This window comes from Ursus arctos, unplaced genomic scaffold (genome assembly GCF_023065955.2).
Source record: "Ursus arctos isolate Adak ecotype North America unplaced genomic scaffold, UrsArc2.0 scaffold_23, whole genome shotgun sequence".
Classification (NCBI taxonomy): Eukaryota; Metazoa; Chordata; class Mammalia; order Carnivora; family Ursidae; genus Ursus; species Ursus arctos.
Window position 1 is genome coordinate 33,107,005 of NW_026622908.1, and position 22,511 is coordinate 33,129,515.

Here is a 22,511-nt window from a genome sequence, read left to right on the forward strand (position 1 = left end):
TGATACTGAACAATTAGCTGTGTTTTCTTGGACTTTATCTCTCTGGGCCTCAGTGTCCTCATCTTAAAAGAGCATATATGTTTAAAATGTAAGGAACTAGAGCATTTTTAATGTACAACAATTTTAGTGTTCAGTGGACCTTTGAACTCATGAACATCTGACTCTATGTTTCATAGCTTAGCGAAAGAACTGCCATGGATTTTATATGGCCACAGGTGGTGGCTTTAGGTACCAACCCACTTGTCCAAACTCTGGCATTGGCTGATTCCCAGAGGTAAACCAGATCTGTACTGGAGAGGCACTTAGTGATAAAGAGCTAGAGACAGACATCCTAGGTTTAAAAGCAGTCCCCTCTTTTTTTTTTTTTTAAGTCACTCTCACTTTGGACAAGTCATTTACATCCTCTTAACCAGAGTTTCATTTTATTTAAAATATAGATAATAGTGTACCCATGTCATAGCACTGTTGTGAAGATGAAGTGAAATAATGCATGTGAAGTACTTAGTATGGTGCCTAGCACATGACCAACACTCCTTAAAAGTTGTTATTGTAGGAACTACAGAGTGTAAAAATAAATCTCCATATGCTATTAAGAATGGGGTAAAACAGAGCTGTAATAAAAGTTTCCATTTTGAAATGTTTGACTATGTGGAATTTAAGCAAGTAACAAAGATTTCTGTGCTTGGAAGAAGTTTGTCTGCTTAAGTCCTTATTTTCAATTGCAGTCTGAGGGTTCTCTTATAGAAGATCAGGGTCATCCTGTTAGATCAACACTTTTCTCCATTTCTCATTTATCCAAAAATATGGGTATTAGAGGGTTTGTGTAGTAATAGGTACACTGTTGGTCTTTGGACTACAGCACAAAAAAGAAACTGATCCTGTTCTTGAGTCTGTCAATTAATAGAGGGCATCAAACACATTAATTTTGACATAAAGACCAAGTTTTATTTGTATGGTTGTTTCTGTATGGTGTGGGACAAAAAGGGGCAGATGAAAATTATAAAAGACAATCATTTAAAAAATATACTCAAATTACTTCAAGATTTGCAAAAAACAAATAATAAATAATGATAATGACTGAGTCAAATTTGGGGTTTTCTGTCTGATTTCTATCATAAAACCCAACTTTTGGCCTTGACCTTCAGGAAGCTATAAAAACATAGTCAGTTTTTGGTTCTCCCAAAGGCCATCTCTTCCAGAGAAGAGTTGGCAATTAGAAGTGCACTCACCTTTTGTCCCTGGAAGGATTCTCTGATGCATTGGGCTTCCAGAAGGGAGACCACTATCTTGGGTCTTGGGCTCTAAGGCTACCTTCTCAGTGAAGCACTTATGGGATCATCTGGAAGAGGTGTTCTTTCCATGTGCCTCATTATGTAAGTTGCTCAAGTGTAACAGGGAGAGTTTATCTTACCCTTCACTGCCTTTGTGATTTAAGAATACATTGAGATACAGAAAATAAAGCAATCTGAGGTCCAGAAAAAAGTGAGAATTAATAATGGCAAAACTTAGCTTTAAATACTATATTAAAGTTTACTTGAGTGTCCACTAAGAGAAGTTTTGACATACCTATTTTGGACTACTTCATGATTTTATGGTTCCTTTTTTCTTTCTTTCTTTTTTTTTTTTTTTTTAAGGCAAAGCATTCCTTCCTGGAGTTTTTCTCACCCACACCACATAGATGGAGAATAAAAGAAATGTGACTGAATTTATTTTAATAGGTCTTACACAGAACCCCACGATGCAGAATATGGTGTTCCTGGGATTTTTGGTTCTGTACATGGTAACACTCTCAGGCAACCTGCTCATTGTGGTTACCATTACCACCAGCCAGGCTCTGAACTCCCCCATGTACTTCTTTCTGACACATCTTTCCTTGATAGACACAATTTATTCTTCTTCTTCAGCTCCTAAGCTGATTTTGGACTCCCTTCATGAGAAGAAAACTATCTCCTTTAGTGGGTGTATGGCTCAAGTCTATGCAGAACATATTTTTGGTGCTACTGAGATCATCCTACTGACAGTGATGGCCTATGATCGCTATGTGGCCATCTGCAAACCTCTGCACTATATGACTGTCATGAACCACAGGCTGTGCATTCTTCTGCTGGGAGTGGCCTGGACTGGAGGATTTCTCCATGCAACCATTCAGATACTCTTCACAGTCTGGCTGCCCTTCTGTGGCCCCAATGTTATAGATCATTTCCTGTGTGATTTGTACCCTTTGTTGAAGCTTGTCTGCATGGACACTCATATCCTTGGTCTCTTTGTTGCTGTCAACAGTGGATTCATCTGCCTTTTAAACTTCCTCCTCTTGGTGGTCTCCTATGTGGTCATCCTGTGCTCCCTAAAGAACTATAGCTTGGAGGGGAGGCGCAAAGCCCTTTCCACCTGTGTCTCTCACATTACAGTAGTTGTCTTATTTTTTGTGCCCTGCATATTTGTGTATCTGCGCCCAGTGACCACTCTGCCCATTGATAAAGCTGTTGCTGTCTTTTATACTATGGTGGTCCCGATGTTAAATCCCTTAATCTACACCCTCAGAAATGCTGAGGTAAAAAAATGCTATGAGGAAGCTCTGGAGAAAAAAAGTGACTTCAGATAATGATTAAACAGAATCTTTGAGCATTACATATAGAAGTAATAGAAGTAATCTAGTGAAAACTTCTTGATCTATAGATGAGGACATCAGCTCTAACAAGGAGTTGGATAACACTTGCAGATAGCCACTTACGTGCAAAACTAAGGCTTGTGCTGGAATCCAGACTTACTGTCTCCCATCCCACAGTCTTGTCATCACAATTTACTGTTTCTTAATCCATAAATATTTACCTATTACTTAGAATCTCAAATATCTTTAGAAGCTAAAAGATATGAATCTAGAATATTGGATTGGTATTAAAATAATCTTATGTAGCAGTGAGATACTGGTTACTACTTCTTATTAAAAATAACAGGTTTAATGATATTCCTTTGGACTCTGGCACCAGTATAAATTCTTTCTTTTGTGAATTTTCGTGTTCACTAAATCTTGGTTGTATAGTAAAAAGAGATACTATTTATCAAATGCCTATAAAGCTGGTGTTGTATTAGGTATTTTCCATGTTGTATCTCGGGGCCCAATTAGGAGACAGATAACACAGTAATTTGAACAGCGAAGGTTTACATACAGTTGTTCATTATAGCAGAGCATTAACTGGAAAGGGCTAATTATTACTCTAAAGAATTCCCTGGGACTAAGAGGTGAATATCAAAGGAAGGAATACATTTGAAGGTAGAATTCCTCCCCAAAGCTGGGATTCATCTTTTGAAGAAGGAGTAGCTGTTGCCCATTGGACAGTGAAGTTCACTAGGTTGTCCTGGGCCAGTTCTAGTTCATAGTAGCTGGAGAGGGAGACTGACAGGGATAAAAGGAACTAGTAAACTGGGAACTTCCCTCTGGGTTACTGGTAGCCTGAGGCTGGTGAACAAAGGACTACGGCCTGGACTGACAAGCAGGAAACAACACTCTAGGGTGCAGGTGGACCAAGGCTGGTAGAAAACACCCCAACTCTGTTGCAGATCCACTGAATTGAGAACTTGATTTCTAAGTGCCTGTGAGACTCACTAGAATCTGCCTGCAGAAGTGTCACTGAAACTCATTGGGAAATCTTTATCCATGGAGGTGGCAGTGTCAGCACCACCAGATGTCTCTCCAGCCTCCTCCTCCAAGCATGCACTCTTGGAAGCTACATAGAGCAAGCTGAGATAAGAAGCATACCCAAGAAATTGTTACCCAGACCAATGTCAATAAGCTTTTTTCATATGTTTCCTCCCTATGTTACAGTTTCAGGTCCTACATTTAAGTCTTTAATTGATTTTCAATTGATTTTTGTATATGGTACGAGATAAGGGTCCAATTTCATTCTTTTGCATATGAATATCCAGTTTCCCCAAAACCATTTTTGAAGAGACTATCCTTTCCTCATTGAGTAGTCTTGATATCCTTGTCAAATATTAAATGGCTGTATGTGCAAGCATTTATTTCTGGGCTCTCAATTCTATTCTATTTATGTAGGTTTTTATGCTAGTACCATACTGTTCAGATTACTACAGATTTGAAATATAGTGCTTTGAAACCAGGAAATGGAAGTGTGATGCCTCCAGCTTTGTCTTCTTTCTGGGGATGCTTTGGCTATTCAGGGTCTTTGGTGGTTCCTGCTGTATCTTAGGATTGTTTGTTCCATGTCTGTGACAAATGCCATTTGAATTTTGATAGGCATTTTATTGTATCTATGGATGGCTTTGGGTAATACAAACATTTTAACAATATTAATTTGTCTAATCCATGAACATGGGATCTTTCCATTTACTTGTGTCATTTTCAGTTTCTTCCGTCAGTGTCTTACAGCTTTTGGTGTGGAGAATGTTCACTTACTGATTAAATTTAGCCCTAAGTATTTTTTTTTCTTTTTGATAATATTGTAAATGGAATTATTTTCTTCATTTCCTTTTTGTATAGTTTATTGTTAGTGTAAAGAAATGCAAATAATTTTTGTATGTATTCTGCATCTTCAATGAATTCACTTACTAGTTTTAATATTTGTGTGTGTGTGTGTGTGTGTGTGTGTGTGTGGAAGTTTAAGGATTTTCTATATATATGATCATGTCATCTACAAACAGATAATTTTACCTTTTTCTTTCCAATTTAGATGCCTTATTTATTTTTCTTGTCTGATGGCTCTTGCTGGTACTTCTACTACTTTGTTGAATAGAAGTGGCATGGGCTTCCTTGCCTTGTACTGGATCTTAGAGGAAAAGCTGTCAGTTTTCTCCCATTGATTATCATGTTAGCTGTGGGCTTTTCATAAATGGCTTTTTTTTGCATGGGTGTTGAGGCAATTTCCTTCTAAATCGATTTTGTTGAGAATTTTTATCATGAAAGATTGTTGAACTTTGTTAAATACAATTTTGTGAATCTATTGAGATGATCATGTGGTCTTAATGTGATGTATTTGATTTATTTGCATATTTTAAACCTTGCATTATGGGTTAATCCCATTTGGTCATGGTGTATGATCTTTTGAATGTGTTGAATTCAATTTGCACAGGTATAATTCTTGGCCAGTAAAATTTATGAGTCTTTGCATGTCTGAAAATGTATTTATCTTCATATTTTATTCTCATATTTTATCTCATATTCTCATATTTGAATTTGAATATTTGAATTTCAGTTTTATTCTCATATTTGAATTCTGTATTGCATGATACAGAATTAATGGTTACAGTTTTTTCCCTTGAGAACATTAAAGATTTTTTTCATTAACTCTCAATTTCTACTTTTGCTGGCAAAAATATCCTGTTTGATTTTTAAAAATTCTTTCATAGCCTGTTTTTATTTTATTGATTTGCTATCCTACTCAATTTCTAATAATAGACCAATTGACATTTTTAGAGTTCTATTTTAGGATCAATTTTTTTGTTTGTTTGTTTTCTTTCTAAAAGTGTCAAAATGGCTATTTGATAGACCACTGAAAACCACCCATGCTGCCCAAATCACACTCTCCATAGCTGATATCTAATATTTTTATGGCTTTAATTGCCATCTGTATGCTCAAGTTTTCTTCATTTCTGTGGCCTACATATTTCGGAGGATCAGAAACATATTATTAATTGTACATTGTTATTTAAATGTCATCCAACACATTAAAAAGCATTAATCTTTTCTCTGTTCCATCCATCTGGTAGTCTACACTAGAAACTTGGTATCATCCATGACTCCTCTCTCAAATCTTTACCCTATATCAAATGGGTGGGACTGGAGGAGATTATGTTAAGTGAAATATAGTCCTAAATATTTCTTGAACACCTTTCTATCTCTGTGTTAGTTTGGGTTCCCTAGATGCAGACTCTGAGATGGGGATTTGGCACAGTCATATCCACCAAACTCTGCATCCTCACTGGCACCACCAGAGTTCAGACCTCCATCCTTTTGCACCCAAATCATCACTGTGACCTCTAACTACTCTCCTGTTGCTGGTCTTATCCCCTTCAATCCATTTCCCACACTGTAGCCAGAGTTATCATTCTAAAACTCAAAGTTTTTTTTTTTTTAAAGATTTTATTTATTTGACAGAGACAGAGAGAGCACAAAGCAGGGGGATAGGCAGGGAGAGGCAGAGGGAGAAGCAGGCTCCCCGCTGAGCAAGGAGCCCCACGAAGGACTCAATCCCAGGACCCAATCCCAGGACCCTGGGATCATGACCTCAGCCAAAGGCAGATGTTTAACCAACTTAGTCACCAAAGGCACCCCTCTAAAACTCTAACTGCACCACTCACTAGCTAAAACAAACTTCTAATGTTTTTGAATTAATTAGCCATATCAAATTGATTAGGTTTCCTGTGCACTCTTTTTCACCTCCTGGCCTTTGTTATGTATTCCATCTTCTAGGACACTCTGCCAACCCCATGCCTATTCACTGTACCAGATGACTTATTTCCACCTTTAGGTTCTGTTTTTTTGCCTTTTCATCTAAAAATCTTCTCCTGATCCTGTGTGTCCCTGCAATGTGGTTTCATGACACCTGTGATTCTGCTATCTTATCATTTATAATACTTGTTGTAATTTTCTGCTTCCTCCTGGGAGCCTTTCATGGATTCTAAGCTCTATGGAGGCAGAACCTGGTTCTCTTTTTATTCACCACTGAAGGCCCAGCAACTGTCAACATGCCTGATACATTTCTTGGGCTCAAAAATATTTGCTGATTAATGAAGATAGGACAAAAGGAATGAATGGAGTATATTTATCCTGAGATTGCTTTTTGTATAGAAAGAGCCACATATTTTAATAATGACATGGTACCAAAAAGTAAACTGATTAACACAGAAACATAACTTAAGCAGGCCACATTCATAAGATAATAAAATGTCACAGAAAGCAGGAGAATATTAAGGTAAACTATTTGCTCATATGCTGTGAGTTGTAGTTTCAATTTCTTTTTCATCCTTAGTATAAGCAAGAGTGAAAACAAATTGTAGTTCCCCCAAGAGGTCTAACCAGAATTCTCCTTAGAGTTGAATCATATAAAAATGGGAAAGAATTCCCTAGCCTCCAGTATTACTTTCTTGCTCTTTATTTTTGAATTTATTCATCTTCCTTTATACTTTTAATTAAGTAGTTAATTAATTAATTCAATATTTATCATGCACCAGACATTGTGCTACCTTGGAGGGACTATTGTTACACAGTAGGCAAGTACTTTATAGAGTATGACTGTATATTTAATAAACAGAAATTTCTCTCTGACATCAAAATTTTTAAGTCATTACTCCTTCTGATGGGGTATCAGCATAATGTGAGTGATATGAGCAATACAAAATGGTTCTGAATCCTACAAGGGAACTTGGAAACATGGCCTAATCTTCATTACCTACCCCTGAGAGGTTAAATGGCTAATGCTTTTATAGCCCTAAATAGTTGCATACCATAATGTTATAGGCAACATATATAATCAATTACGATATGTAAAAACAAGCAGTTATTCATGAAAAAATATTAAGCTTTGTTATAGATATTGAACTAATATATACTTTGCATCCAGTACAGTCTCTGGCTCAGTAAATAGTAACTAGTATATTCACCTTATCTTTTGATCATTGTTGCCTGGCAGTTAACAGCAGTTAAGGACATGATCTGGGAAATCAGTCAATTCTGGTTATTGGTTTTCCAATGTATCTGTTTTGGTACCTTCCCCTTTCTATCAGTTTTCTCAGCTGTACAGTGGTGATAATATCAGTGGCCTACCTCCTTGGATTGTTATAGAGATTATTGCTTGACAGCAATAAATTCTAATATTTCTTTAAGTTGTTATTAGAAGGAAAGTCTATGAATCCAAATATTTGGTTGCGTAGAATTTTCTGAATATGCAAAGTGGTCCTGCATTATGTGTTCTCTCTTTTCTTGCATTCATTTCTGTTACCCTCAATGCAGCATTGATGATTCATAGTGATTAATTTATTTCTCCATCCCTTAAGTATTCCTTGCTGAAATCATCCAAAATGTCCTTTTGACCTTTGTTTCCATTGAATCAGCATTGAGCTCCAGGCACATTTATTTCTCACCTGAAATAGCTTTCATACTACACAATTTCTTAATGGCGTTTTTCATTTGGGCATTTCTCAAGGTATAGATTAAGGGGTTTAGCATGGGAGTTATAATAGTATAGAACACTGCAACTGCTTTATCAACAGACAAAGTAGCTGCGGGTCTCATGTACACAAATATACAGGGCACAAAGAATAGAACTACCACTGTGATGTGGGAGACACAGGTGGAGAGGGCTTTGCGTCTTGCCTCCAAGCTGTGATTCCGGAGGGAGCGCAGAATGACCACATAGGAGACCATCAAGAGGAGGAAGTTTAATAGACAGATGAATCCACTGTTGGCAGCAACGAAGAGCCCTAGAGTGTGGGTATCAGTGCAGGCAAGATTGAGCAAAGGATTCAGGTCACACATAAAATGATCTATGACATTAGGGCCACAGAAGGGTAATCGGAAGATGAAGAGTATCTGTATGGTTGCATGAAGACAGCCTCCCACCCACACCACTCCCATTAGCAGGCCACACACTCGCCGACTCATGATGGTTGTGTAGTGTAAAGGCTTGCAGATGGCCACATAGCGGTCATAGGCCATGACAGTAAGCAGGATGCCTTCAGCACCTCCAAAAAAATGTTCCCCAAATATTTGGGTCATGCATCCATTGTATAGGGTAGTCTTCTTTTCATGGAGGGAATCTATGATCAGTTTGGGAGTATTGACAGAGGAATAACAGGCATCAATAAAGGAGAGATAGGCCAAGAAAAAGTACATGGGGGACCCCAACAATGGGCTGGCAGTGATGGTGATCACAATGAGCATATTACCTACCACAGTGATGGTATAGATGACAAAAAACATGACAAATATAATTTTCTGCATCTTTGGATCCTCTGTAAGCCCCAGTAGAACAAACTCAGTCACATTGTTCCTATTCTCCATGTGTTTCACCTAATAGTTAATTACATTGCCTGAAAAGAAAACAATTTTTATTAATGTAACCCTGTATTTACTAAACTTTCCATTCTAATATATAATACATTCCTGGATTCTGTTGAATTGTGAATTCTTTTAAGGCTGTGTGTGTGTTGGAAATAAAGATTCTGAGTTCTTGAAAATTAATCAAATTGCCCCCACTGAAGTCTTTGTTAAGATTATGGACATGAGGAACTTTTGTAAACACATAGGCGGGAGACCATATGTGCACTTAGTCATCCCAGATGACCAAGAGTCTACGTTGGAGTCGTAGACTGTACATGTTGTGGTAGCCAAACCTGAAAAAGTGGTAGTGGATGGATGTAGTCTCTAAAGCAAAGCTTCAGAATATTCCCTTTAATCTCGAGGAAGTGGGGAACCATGGAAGATAATTGAGAATATGAGTGGGAGGATGAAGGAGACTGTGAAGGGGGAATCTTGAATATTATTCTCATAAAGATCTTTGCGTGCTTTGGCTGAAATGGGTTGAGGTTCTGTCATGAGGTGGAAAGAAGGCACAAGAATCCCAGTAGCAGACTTTTCACAGTAGTTGAATAAAGAGTAACAGGGCATTGGTGATAGGAATGTAATGAATGGACACAAGAACTACTTAAAAGTAGTCATAATGCATGCTTCCTAAGTCCTAATAACTTTAAAATAGCTAGTAATATATACTTTTGAATGATTGATTGCTGTGTGCATGGTATGTAGCAAATGGTTTGTATATGTGGTTCCTTTTCATATGATAACCTGTGTGGTTGGTATTATATCATTCATTTTGCAGATGAGGAAACAATCTCAGAGACTAATGTTATTAATTATAATAATAGTGGTAATATTAACTAAAGCTTACTGAACACTTAGAGTGCTCTGTTTTTTTGCAGACATTTGGTTATTTAATCCTCAGTACAAACCTAAGGAATGGTTACTACTATCATTTTTATCCCTATTTTATACATTAGGCAATAGTTGCATAGAGAAGAAGCTAAGGATCTTGTCCAGGACGATTGAATAGCTAACAAAGACTTGAGCCAAGAAAAGTCGGGTTATACTTAATTGTTTTACCTCCAAATTTTTAATCCATGCCCTATATTGTTACTTTATAATAAACAATGTTTAACTAGTAATCTTTTTGATATGACCATGATACTTGTAATTACTTTAATACTACTTTAGAGGCAAGCTTATGTGGAGCAGTTTCATCAGCAGACACACAGCACACACAGTGGCATACTGGAACTCTCAAATATTAAGAAAAATGTGGGGGCGCCTGAATGGCACAGCGGTTAAGCATCTGCCTTTGGCTCAGGGCGTGATCCCGGCGTTTTGGGATCGAGCCCCACGTCAGGCTCCTCAGCTATGAGCCTGCTTCTTCCTCTCCCACTCCCCCTGCTTGTGTTCCCTCTCTCGCTGGCTGTCTCTATCTCTGTCGAATAAATAAATAAAATCTTAAAAAAAAAAAAAGAAAAATGTGGCACTGCTCTCATTGAATAACCCTTTTATCTTGGCCTCACTCCTAGCCCTAAGTGTTTCTTACTGTATCTCCCTCTAAAAAATGGGGTGCCAGACTCTGCAAAATATCAAAACAAATTATCCCAGTGGTTAATTGTATTGGTTTGAAAATCAGAAAGACCAGAGTAGAATCCTTGTTCTTCCACTTGCAGTTTCTTTTATCTGGGGTACATTACTTTAGACCTTACATCCTTGTTTCCTCATCTGTAAAGCAAGAAGGATAATATCCACCTCACAGGTTATCACGACAATTGTTTGAGACATCGACCACATTATTTGGGATGTACACAGGACTGTCATTTAGTTTTCTGACCGTGAATGCCTGTATGAGATAGGAAGATTTGACAATTCAGGCAATAATACAGAAAAGCATTCAACTATGAAGTTGAACTTAGAAAGGCTCATCACCAATTTTACTCTCAAAGAAACAATAGAGACTTATGCAATACATAGCAGTGGATCCCAAGAACTGTTCTTCATGTTCATGCTTGGATGAAATAGCTGGTGATCTATATCATTTAATTTTCATATTTGTGTGTTTGAAATGTAGTAAAATTTTGTTTTCATTCTCATGATTTTTCTTCATTATTAGGAGGTGTCTCATGGCCAAAGCATGGTGTCTGGTGTCAGAGAGCTGGGTCCTACCATTTGCTTAATCTCTATAAGCCCCCAACTTTTTTAACTGTCCAATTTGCTAATGATATTCATGAATTATCTTTTGAAGCATTGGGATAAGGATAAATTATTCTATTACTATGTCTGAAAAGTTGAAAAATAATGAATAGTATATGTGTAAAGCAACAATCTTTAATAAAGCATCAGTGGTATTCAAAAACTTACCTCAGCTGTCTTAGATGACCTTAATGATATTTGGGGGTATTCAGAAACACTCCCGTCTTCAAACTGACCTCTTCTTGTAGTAAGTAATTTTCAGTATGAGAGATATGTCACACTTGGGAAGAGCCTATTCAGATAATTCACTATCAACTCAACAGTTATTTAGAAATTGTATAATTAATTTGTGCAATTTTGGGGGGTATATAATTTATACCTCAGTGAGTCTACTAAAATAAGAGTGTTCTTATGAGTCCAAATCTTTCCATCTAGCCTAAAGCCTCAAACCTTTTTCACAGAAAATCTGTTTGAAATGTGTTTTCTGGTTTTGAATTTAGAATGGATTCACTTGAGACACTAAGGAGAAATGATCTATACATGGCTCTGGTCCTGCAGGGCAAGAGGCAAACGGTGTGGAGAAATCACATTCAGGTCGTTCACTCTGCCCATGATGAATCTTGCTCTGGAGAAGTGGTGAACAAAAACATTTTCACCTTGCCCTCTATGGATATTTAAAGAGGTTTCCATCAAGGTTCAGGGAACTTGTCTTGTAGTTCCTGCATCCTCTCCCAGGAATTAATTATCTTCTTTGATGGAAAGGCTTTGTCTTAGAAACAGTATTCTAAAGAGACATGTTGAGAAACACTCATTCTTATGTGGGGAATTGTATTCCCTACACTTGGAACCTAACCCTGTGAGTCTCCTTCCTCTATGTCCTGGGTTGTTAAGAAAGCTGAATGTCATGTGAATAGCAAGATGCCATATTCCAGTGGAGCTGTGATGGAGTTTCCCTATAGCTAATGTCACAGAGGAGTTTCTCTTTTCTTATCAATACTAAACCTTTATTGCAAAACCACTTCTGATTGCTTGAGAGCTAGAGCAGTGAAAGCAACAGGAAAGCATCTCAGGTTCTTGGCTCTGATAGCTCTTTTTCTTTGATTTATTGAAGAATCATGAACAAATAAAATTTTGTGTATTTAAGATGTATAATTTGATATGTTAACAAAAGTATACATTGTGAAATAATCATCACAACCAAGCTTTTAACATTTTCATCACTCACAGTTACTATTTGTGTGTGTATGTGTGTGTGTGTGTGTGTGTGTATGTGTAGTGAAAACTTAAGATCCACTCTTCTAGTAAATTTCAAATATATAGTACAGTATTGCTAACTATAATCACGTTGCTGTACGATTATGCATCTTGCATAAACGAAACTTTGTTCCCCTTGATCAATATCTATTTCTCCCTCCCCCAGCCTCCGGCAACACTCATCCTATTTTGCTTCTGTAAGTTTGACTGTTTTAGATTCCACATCTAAGTAAGATAATGTAACATTTCACTTTCTTTCTCTGGCTTATTTCACTCAGCATAATGTTCTGTAGGTTCATCTATGTTGTCACAAATGGCAAGTTTCCTTTCTTTTTAAGGCTGTATATTCCATTGTGTGTGTGTGTGTGTGTATGTGTGTGTGTGTGTGTGTGTGTGTGTGTGTGTATGTGTGTGTATATATATATATATATATATATATATATATATATATCACATTTTCTTTATCCATTCATCCATCAAGGAACATACAGGTTGTTTCCATATCTTCCATATCTCGGCCATGATGAATAATGCTTCAGAATACATGAGTGCAGGTATGTCTTTGAGATACTGATTTCAATACCTTTGGTTCTAAACCCAGAGGTGGGATTGCTGCATAAAAACGAGTCCTTTTTTAGTGTTTTTTGAGGAATCTTCATACTGTTTTCCATAGTGACTGTGCCAATTTATTTTCTCAATTGCAGTGCATAGGGGTTCCCTTTTCAACACTTGTTATCTTTTGCCTTTTTGATAAGTACCGTTCTTAAAATTGTAAGGTAACATTTTTGGCTTGCATTTTCCTGATGATTAGTGATGTTGAACACTTTTTCACATACCTGTCAGTCATTTATCGATCTTCTTTTAAGAGATGTCTATTGTCCTTGCCCATTTTAAAATGTCCTTGCCCATTTTAAAATCAGGAAGTTTGTGTTTTGCTTTGAGTTGTATAAATTCCTTACATATTTTGGATATTGACTCCTTATCACATATATGGTTTGCAAATATGTATGGTTTTCTCATATTTGTTGGCTGTCTTTCATGCTTGATTGTTTCCTTTGCTGTGCTGAAGTTTCTCAGTTTGATGAAATCTCACTTGTCTGTTTTTGCTTTTGGTATCAAAGCTAAAAAAATCATTGCCTAAACCAGTGTCAACAAGATTTTCCCCTATGTTTGCTTTAAGGGGTTTTATAATTTCAAATCTTAGTTTAAGTCTTTAATCCAGTTGATTTTTGTATATCATGTAAGATAAGAGTCCAATTTCATTCTTCTGCATGTGGTTTTCCAGAGTTCCTACAGCACTTATTGAAGAGACTCTCCTTTCCACATTGTATGTCCTTGGTGCCCTTGCCAAAGTTCAGTTGACTGTATGTTTTTGGGTTTAGTGTATGGGTTTATTTCTGGGCTCTCCCTTCTGTTCTGTTGGTCTATATGTCTGTATTTTTGCCAGTACTTACTGTTTTGATATAATAGCTTGGCAGTATATTTGAAAATTGGGAGTTGTAACAGGTCCAATTCTATTCTTCTTGCTCAAGATGGCATTGGCTATTTGTATTCTTTTGTTTTGTGTGAATTTTTATGTAAAAGCTGTTTTTTCACTTTTCTGAGAGGGCTTTTGAAGTAGCCAGAAATCTTAGAAGGCTCTAGATTACAGTTATTTCTGGCACTTATGGGCTGGTCAGTATGGAATACTAGTCCATGGATTGCACTTTTATTTTTAAAAATGGCAACACGTGGGGTGCCTGGTGTTCAGTCAGTAGAGCGTGCCACTCTTCATCTCAGGGTCATGAGTTTGAGGCCCACACTGGGTGTAGAGATTACTAAAAAATAAATAAACTTAAGTGGCAACATCTGGTAAGAAGATTTAAAATTTTGATAAGGTCAAATTCTGTATTTTCTTATATTTCATACTTATTGGATCATTTCTAATAAATATTATACCCCAATTTTTAATAGATATTATTATTTTTATTATTATTATTTTTTTAAATTTAAATTTATTTATTTATTTATTTTTTTAAATGATTTTTTATTATATTATGTTAGTCACCATACAGTACATCCCCGGTTTCCGATGTAAGGCTCGATGATTCATTAGTTGTGTATAGCACCCAGTGCACCATGCAATACGTGCCCTCCTTACTACCCATCACCGGTCTATCCCATTCCCCCACCCGCCTCCCCTCTGAAGTCCTCAGTTTGTTTCTCATAGTCCATAGTCTCTCATATTTCATTCCCCCTTCTGATTACCCCCCCTTTCTTTATCCCTTTCTTCCCCTACCGATCATCCTAGTTCTTATGTTCCATAGATGAGAGAAATCATATGATAGTTGTCTTTCTCTGCTTGACTTATTTCACTTAGCATTATCTCCTCCAGTGCCGTCCATGTTGTAGCAAATGTTGAGAACTCGTTCTTTCTGATAGCTGAGTAATATTCCATTGTATATATGGACCACAACTTCTTAATCCAGTCATCTGTTGAAGGGCATCTCGGCTCCTTCCACGATTTAGCTATTGTGGACATTGCTGCTATGAACATTGGGGTGCATATGGCCCTTCTCTTCACTACGTCTGTATCTTTGGGGTAAATACCCGGTAGTGCAATGGCTGGATCATAGGGTAGCTCAATTTTTAACTTTTTAAGGGACCTCCACACTGTTTTCCAGAGTGGCTGTACCAACTTGCATTCCCACCAACAATGTAGGAGGGATCCCCTTTCTCCACATCCTCTCCAACAATTGTTGTTTCTTGCCTTGTCTATTTTTGCCATTCTAACTGGCGTAAGGTGGTATCTCAGTGTGGTTTTGATTTGAATTTCCTTGATGGCTAATGATTTTGAACATTTTTTCATGTGTCTGTTAGCCATTTGTATGTCTTCATTGGAAAAGTGTCTGTTCATATCTTCTGCCCATTTTTTGATTTGTTTATTTGTTTCTCGTGTATTGAGTTTGAGAAGTTCTTTGTAGATCTTGGATACCAGTCCTTTATCTGTAGTGTCATTTGCAAATATATTCTCCCATTCCGTGGGCTGCCTCTTAGTTTTTCTGACTGTTTCCTTGGATGTGCAGAAACTTTTAATCTTGATGAAGTCCCATAAATTCATTTTATCTTTTGTTTCTCTTGCCTTTGGGGATGTGTCATGAAAAAGGTTACTTTGGCCGATGTCGTAGAGGTTGTTGCCTATGTTCTCCTCTAGAATTTTGATGGATTCCTGTCTCACATCGAGGTCTTTCAACCATTTGGAGTTTATTTTTGTGTATGGTGTGAGATAGTGGTCAAGTTTCATTCTCTTGCATGTAGCTGTCCAATTTTCCCAGCACCATTTATTGAAGAGACTGTCTTTTTCCCACCGGATGTTTTTTCCTGCTTTATCAAATATTAGTTGCCCAAAGAGCCGAGGGTCCATTTCTGGGCTCTCTATTCTGTTCCATTGGTCTATGTGTCTGTTTTTGTGCCAGTACCATGCTGTCTTTGTGATCACAGCTTTGTAGTACAGCTCGAAATCCGGCATTGTGATGCCCCCAGCTTTGTTTTTCCTTTTCAACAGTTCCTTGGAGATTCGGGGCCTTTTCTGTTTCCATACAAATTTAAGGACTGTTTGTTCCAGTTCTTTGAAAAATGTCCTTGGTATTTTGATCGGGATAGCATTGAAAGTGTAGATTGCTCTGGGTAGCATGGACATTTTAACTATGTTAATTCTTCCGATCCATGAGCATGGAATATCTTTCCATCTTTTTATGTCTTCCTCAATGTCTTTTAAGAGTGATTTATAGTTTCTAGAATATAGGTCCTTTACGTCTCTGGTTAAGTTAATTCCAAGGTAACGTATGGTTTTTGGTGCTATTGTAAATGGGATGGATTCCCTAATTTCTCTTTCTTCGGTCTCGTTATTCATGTATAGAAATGCAACTGATTTCTGAGCATTTATTTTGTATCCTGCCACGTTACTGAATTGCTCTATAACTTCTAATAGTTTGGGAGTGGCTTCTTTTGGGTTTTCCATATAGAGTATCATGTCATCTGCAAAGAGAGACATTTTGACTTCTTCTTTGCCAATTTGAATACCTTTGATCCCTTTTTGTCGTCTGATTGCTGTTGCAAGGACTTCTAGTACTATGTTGAATAATAGTGGCGAGAGTGGGCATCCTTGTCGAGTTCCTGATCTTAAGGGAAAGGCTTCCAGCTTTTCCCCATTGAGAATAATATTTGCAGTAGGCTTTTCATAGATGGCTTTTATGAGATTGAGAAATGTACCTTCTATTCCTACACTCTGAAGGGTTTTAATCAGGAAAGGATGCTGTATTTTGTCAAATGCTTTTTCGGCATCGATTGAGAGGATCATATGGTTCCTGAGTCTTTTCTTGTTGATATGATGTATCACGCTGATTGATTTGCGAATATTGAACCACGCTTGCATCCCAGGTATGAATCCCACTTGATCGTGATGGATAATCCTTTTAATGTACTGTTGGATTCTATTAGCAAGTATCTTGTTGAGGATTTTGGCGTCCATATTCATTAGGGAAATCGGTCTGTAATTCTCCTTTTTGAGGGGGTCTTTGCCTGGTTTGGGGATCAAGGTAATATTGGCCTCATAGAATGAGTTTGGTAGCTTTCCTTCTGTTTCTATTTTTTGAAATAGCTTTAGGAGAATAGGTATTATTTCTTCTTTGAATGTTTGGTAGAATTCCCCAGGAAAACCGTCCGGGCCTGGAGTTTTGTTATTTGGAAGGTTGTTTATCACTGACTCAATTTCTTCATAATTAATTGGCCTGTTTAAGGAATCAATTTCTTCCGGTTTCAATCTTGGTAGTTTATAGGTTTCCATGAAGGATTCCATCTCTTCCAGATTGCTTAGTTTATTGGCATATAGCTGTTGATAAAAATTTCTAATAATCCTTCCAATTTCAATGGTGCTCGTCGTGACCTCTCCTTTTTCATTCATAATTTTAATAATCTGGGTCCTTTCTCTTTTCTTTTGGATAAGTCTTGCCAGTGGTCTGTCAATTTTATTGATTCTCTCAAAGAACCAGCTTCTAGTCCTGTTGATCTGCTCTACTGTACTTCTGGTTTCTGCTTGATTGATTTCAGCTCTAATTTTGGTCAACTGCTTCCTCGTGCATGGATTAGGCCTGTCCCTCTGTTGCTGTTCCAGCTTCTTGAGGTGAGAATATAAAAACTGCATTTTAGATTTTTCTATTCTTTTGAGTGAGGCTTGGATGGCTATGTATTTCCCCCTTAGGATTGCCTTTGCAGTATCCCATAGGTTTTGGACTGTTGTATTTTCATTCTCATTGGTCTCCATAAATTGTTTAATTTGATTTTTGATTTCCTGGTTTATCGAGTCATTCCTGAGCAGGATGGTTCTTAGTCTCCAAGTGTTTGAGTTTCTTCCAAATTTTTCCTTGTGGTTGAGTTCCAATTTCAGAGCGTTGTGGTCTGAGAATATGCAGGGGATAATTTCAATCTTTTGGTATTGGTTGAGACCTGTTTTGTGTCCCAGAACATGGTCTATTCTTGAGAATGTTCCATGGGCATTAGAATAGAATGAGTATTCTTTGGTTCTGGGGTGTAGTGTTCTATATATATCTATGAGGTCCAACTTGTCAAGTATGGCATTCAAAGCCTTTGATTCTTTGCTTAGTTTTTGCCAGGGTGTTCTGTCTATTTCTGATAGTGGAGTGTTGAGGTCCCCTACTATTAATGTATTTTTATTTATATGTCTCTTTATTCTGGTTAAGAGTTGGCTTGTGTATCTTGCTGCTCCCCTGTTGGGGGCATATATATTTATAATTGTCATATCCACTTGTTGAATACTTCCCTTAAGAATAATATAGTGCCCTTCTGCATCTCTAACTATAGTCTGTAGTTTAAAATCCAATTTATCTGATATGAGAATTGCTACCCCAGCTTTCTTTTGAGGTCCATTTGCGTGAAAGATGGTACTCCATCCCCTTACTCTCAGTCTGAATGCATCTTTGGGTTTGAAATGAGTCTCTTGTAGACAGCAAATGGATGGGTCATTTCTTTTTATCCAATCTGCAACCTTGTGGCGTTTATGCGATGGTTCAAACCATTTACATTAAGACTGATTACTGAGAGATATGATTTTAATGTTGCCATGTTGCCAGTAAAGTCTTTGTTTGTATTGGCTGTGACTTTCTGTTCTGTATCACTCTTGGGGCCTTTTTACTTTTATAGAACCCCCCGTAATATCTCCTGTAGGGCTGGTTTCGTGGTTACAAAATTGGTTAGTGACTGGCGATTCTGAAATGTCTTTATTTCTCCATCAATTCTGAATGACAGCCTTGCTGGATAAAGGATCCTTGGCTGCATGTTTTTCTCTGAAAGAGCTTTAAATATGCTCCCCCAACCCTTTCTCTCATTCCAGGTCTGTGTAGACAGGTCTGACGTAATTCTGATGCTTTTGCCTTGGTACGTGAGAAATTTCTTTGCCCTGGCTGCTTTCAATACTGTATCCTTGCATCTAATATTTGCGAATTGCACTATGACGTGGCGTGGCGTAGGTTTGTCGTGGTTGAGCTTGGGAGGGGTCCTCTCTGCCTCTTGGACACGAATGTTTGTTTCCCTTGCTAGATTAGGGAAGTTTTCAGCTACAATTTGTTCAAATATCTCTTCTAGACCTCTGTTTTTCTCCACCCCCTCGGGGATGCCGATGATTCTAACATTGGATCGTTTCATTGAGTCAGTAATCTCCCGTAACCTACATTTGTGGGCGTGGATTTTTTTAAGACCATCTTCTATTTTCATTTTTTCCTCTATTAACCCATCCTCCAATTCACTAACCCGTTCCTCTGCTTCTGCGACCCTGGCCGTCAGAGCCTCTAGTTTTGCCTGCATTTGGCTCATAGAATTTTTAATTTCTGTCAGATTCGCTCTCATTTCTGTCCTTAGGGATTCTATATTCTCAGTAACCTTTTCGTTTATACTTTTTTCAATTCTACTCATCATTTTGACCATCGTTACTCTGAATTCCATTTCTGATAATTTGGTTACATCCATATCCATTATTTCTGTGGCAGAGGCCACAGTCTCACTGTCTTTTCTTTGCTGGGGGGGGCTTCTCCTTCTTGTCATTCTGATGAAGAGAGGTTGCGGGGTTTCCAGAGCCCAAATTATTGACTGGGTCCCAGGCCGTGCCCCTTGTTTTATAGGGATCTTAGGGATGTGGGCTTCTTCTTTAAAGATTTTATTTATTTATTTATGTGGCAGCCAACCAGCGAGAGAGGGAACAGAAGCAGGGGAGTGGGAGAGGAAGAAGCAGGCTCCCAGCGGAGGAGCCCGATGAGGGACTCCTTCCCGGAACGCCGGGATCTCACCCTAAGCCGAAGGCAGGCGCTCAATGACTGCGCCACCCAGGCGCCTCGGGCTGTGGGCTTCTTGATTTTTCAGCCTGCCTTCTGCCTTCTGGGGGAGGGGCCTGCCGCGCCGATACTCAGTCAGCCCTGTTTGGGTAGAGTCTCCGTGTCCCCTGCGAGGGGGGATGGGGACGGGCACTCCCTGAGCCGGTATTTCCAGGCTTTTGTTCTCTGGCGGCTTTCCCTGGCGGTTTGCTGTGCCTCTTCTGAGAGTCAGAGCAGCAGCGGCCAAATTTCAGCCTCTGTCACAGAACAGAGGGATTGCGGCCCGTTCTCCACTGATGTTCTGGCCACTTTAACTCTGTTTCTGTTGGTGCTGCTCAACCCTGCAGCGTCCCGGGATGTGCGCCCCACACCCGGCGTCCCAGCCCTCACTTCCAGGGCCGGCGCGTCTCTGTCCTTTGTGTTTCTAATGCCGCCAGCCGCCAGCCGCCCCGCGCGCTCCCGGATCTCCCGGTCTCAGTCTGGATCCAGTGAGCGCACCGGGATTCCGGTGTTCCGCGAGATGCCTGGTGGCGCGCGCACCCGGCTCCCGGTCTCAGTCTGCTGTTTTGCGGGTGCCGTCCGCGAGCCCCGCCCGCTCTCCCGTGCAAGTGGCTACCGCTTCCCGGCGCCCGAACACGGCGGCTCCCTCCCCCTTCCGTTTATCTTCCGATATCTGTGCACAGTTTCATGGCTCCCCGCTTCGTACCTCAATACTCAGCGCTGGAGATGTTCATTTGTAGAGATCCAGATGTATCTTCCTGCGTCTCAGGCTGGTTCCGTGGTTGTTTAGGCTGGTCTGGTACCTATCCAGCTCGACTCGGGGGACCGGCTGAAAACGGTGTCTCCTACTCCTCCGCCATCTTAACTCCTCCTATTTTTATTATTTTTAAACAGCTTTATCATTTAGGTCTCTGGCTCATTTTGAGTTAATTTTTTTATATAGTGTGAGGTAGTGGTTAGTGTTTATTTTTCCCATATAAATACCCAATTGATACAACATAATTTATTTAAAAGTCTATTCTTTAACCATTTAATTACCTTGACATCTTTGTAAAAAATTAATACATTTGAGTTTATTTATGAACATTCTGTTATGTTTCTGGATATATCTATATGTTTGTCCTTATGCCAATAAGGACACAATATTGATTATAGGAGTTTAAAAGTAAACCTTGAAATTAGATGTAGAATAAGTTCCCAAATGTGTTCTTTTTTTGAAAGTGATTTGCTATTCTAGGCATTTTTGAATTTCTACATTTCTGTATAAACTTCAGAACAGATTTATCAATTTTTTCAATAATCCTGTTGTGGTTTTGATTGAAATTGCATTGAAAACTTAGAAATAAAATGGTAAAAATATTGGATTTTCTATTCCATCCACATGGTACATCTCTCCATTTATGTATTTAATTTTCTTAGCAGTGTTTTCTAGTTTTCATACACAGATATTGAATATATTTTAAAAATGTAACCCTAATAGTTCATTTTAAAAAATATTATTGGACATAATTTCAATTTCTAATTATTTAATGCTATTAGAGAAATATAGTTGATTTTTTTACATAGACTTATAATGTATGACTGCTAAGTTCACTGATTAGATCAACTATTTTAGCACGCTTAACATTTTCTCTGCACACAATTTTGCCGTCTGCACAAAAACATTTTTACAATTTTGCTTCTTCCTTTCTTATTTGAGAGAGAGAGAGAGAGAGAACAAGTGGTGGGGTGGGGCAGAGGGAGAGAAAGAGAGAGGGAAGCAGACTCCCTTCTGAGTAGGAAGCCTAATGTGGGGCTCTGTTCCAGGACCTGGAGATCATGACCTGAGCCAAAGACAGATGCTTAACTGACTGAGCCACCCAAGTACCCCAGCTTCTTCCTTTCGAACCTCTATGTGTTTTATTTCTTTTTCTTTTCTTGTTTCAATGGCTAGAATCTAGTGTACAATATATGATAGTAATGGCGAGTGTATATCCCTATCTTTCTCCAAGATCGAGAGTGGCATGCTCTTAGGGAGAGAGTATTCATCATTAATATGATGACAGTTGTAGATTTTATAAAGATGTTGTTTATCAGGTCGAACAAATAATTTTCTGTTGTTCATTTGCTAACTTCTACAAGAAATCTTAAATCTGGTTTGAAATTTATCAATTTTTATGCATCTTTTGACATGTTCATGTAGTTCTTCTCCTTTATTCTGTAGTGACTTATATTGAGTGATATTTGAATGTTAAACCAACCTTTTATTCTAAGGACAAACTCTGTATGATTATGGTGCATTATTATTTTTAGAAATTACTGATGGATTTGATTTACTGGTGTTTTTTTAATGTCTTTTGCACATGTTCATAACAGATATTTGTCTGTCAATTTCTTTCTTGTAATGTCATTTGGTATTTAGGCAGTGCAGGGTCATATGATGAGTTGCATAGTGTTTTCTCCTCTATGCTTTAAAAGAGTTTATATAGGATTAGTTTTATTTATTTGCTTACTTATTTCTTCGGTCAGTCAGTTTTTATTGGACATGTTACAAAAAAGGTTTAGTCAAAAAGACCAAAGCTCACGTCGTCATCACACCCCTCAGATTCTTCTTTCTCTGTTTGCACTTTCTTCTCAGCTGGGGCAGTGATGGCAGAGAGAGAAGGACCTCCTTCTGGTGCAGT

General features: G+C 38.2%; 2 protein-coding genes across 2 annotated transcripts; one reads left to right on the forward strand and one right to left on the reverse strand.

Annotated features, from left to right (window-relative positions):
• The first annotated feature begins 1,678 nt into the window (after positions 1-1,678).
• LOC113249259 (olfactory receptor 4C12) lies at positions 1,679-2,602 on the forward strand. The gene has a single exon (XM_026490770.3). It carries the CDS (start codon positions 1,679-1,681, stop codon positions 2,600-2,602), a length of 924 nt encoding a protein of 307 aa, XP_026346555.2.
• A 5,484-nt stretch (positions 2,603-8,086) lies between these two features.
• Positions 8,087-9,019, reverse strand: LOC113249262 (olfactory receptor 4C46). The gene has a single exon (XM_026490772.3). It carries the CDS (start codon positions 9,014-9,016, stop codon positions 8,087-8,089), a length of 930 nt encoding a protein of 309 aa, XP_026346557.2. The 5' UTR covers positions 9,017-9,019.
• Positions 9,020-22,511: the final 13,492 nt, after the last annotated feature.

Bases quoted from the DNA above. Each gene is read 5' to 3' on its own strand.
- LOC113249259 (XM_026490770.3), top strand. From the start codon at position 1,679: ATGGAGAATAAAAGAAATGTGACTGAATTTATTTTAATAGGTCTTACA.
- LOC113249262 (XM_026490772.3), bottom strand. From the start codon at position 9,016: ATGGAGAATAGGAACAATGTGACTGAGTTTGTTCTACTGGGGCTTACA.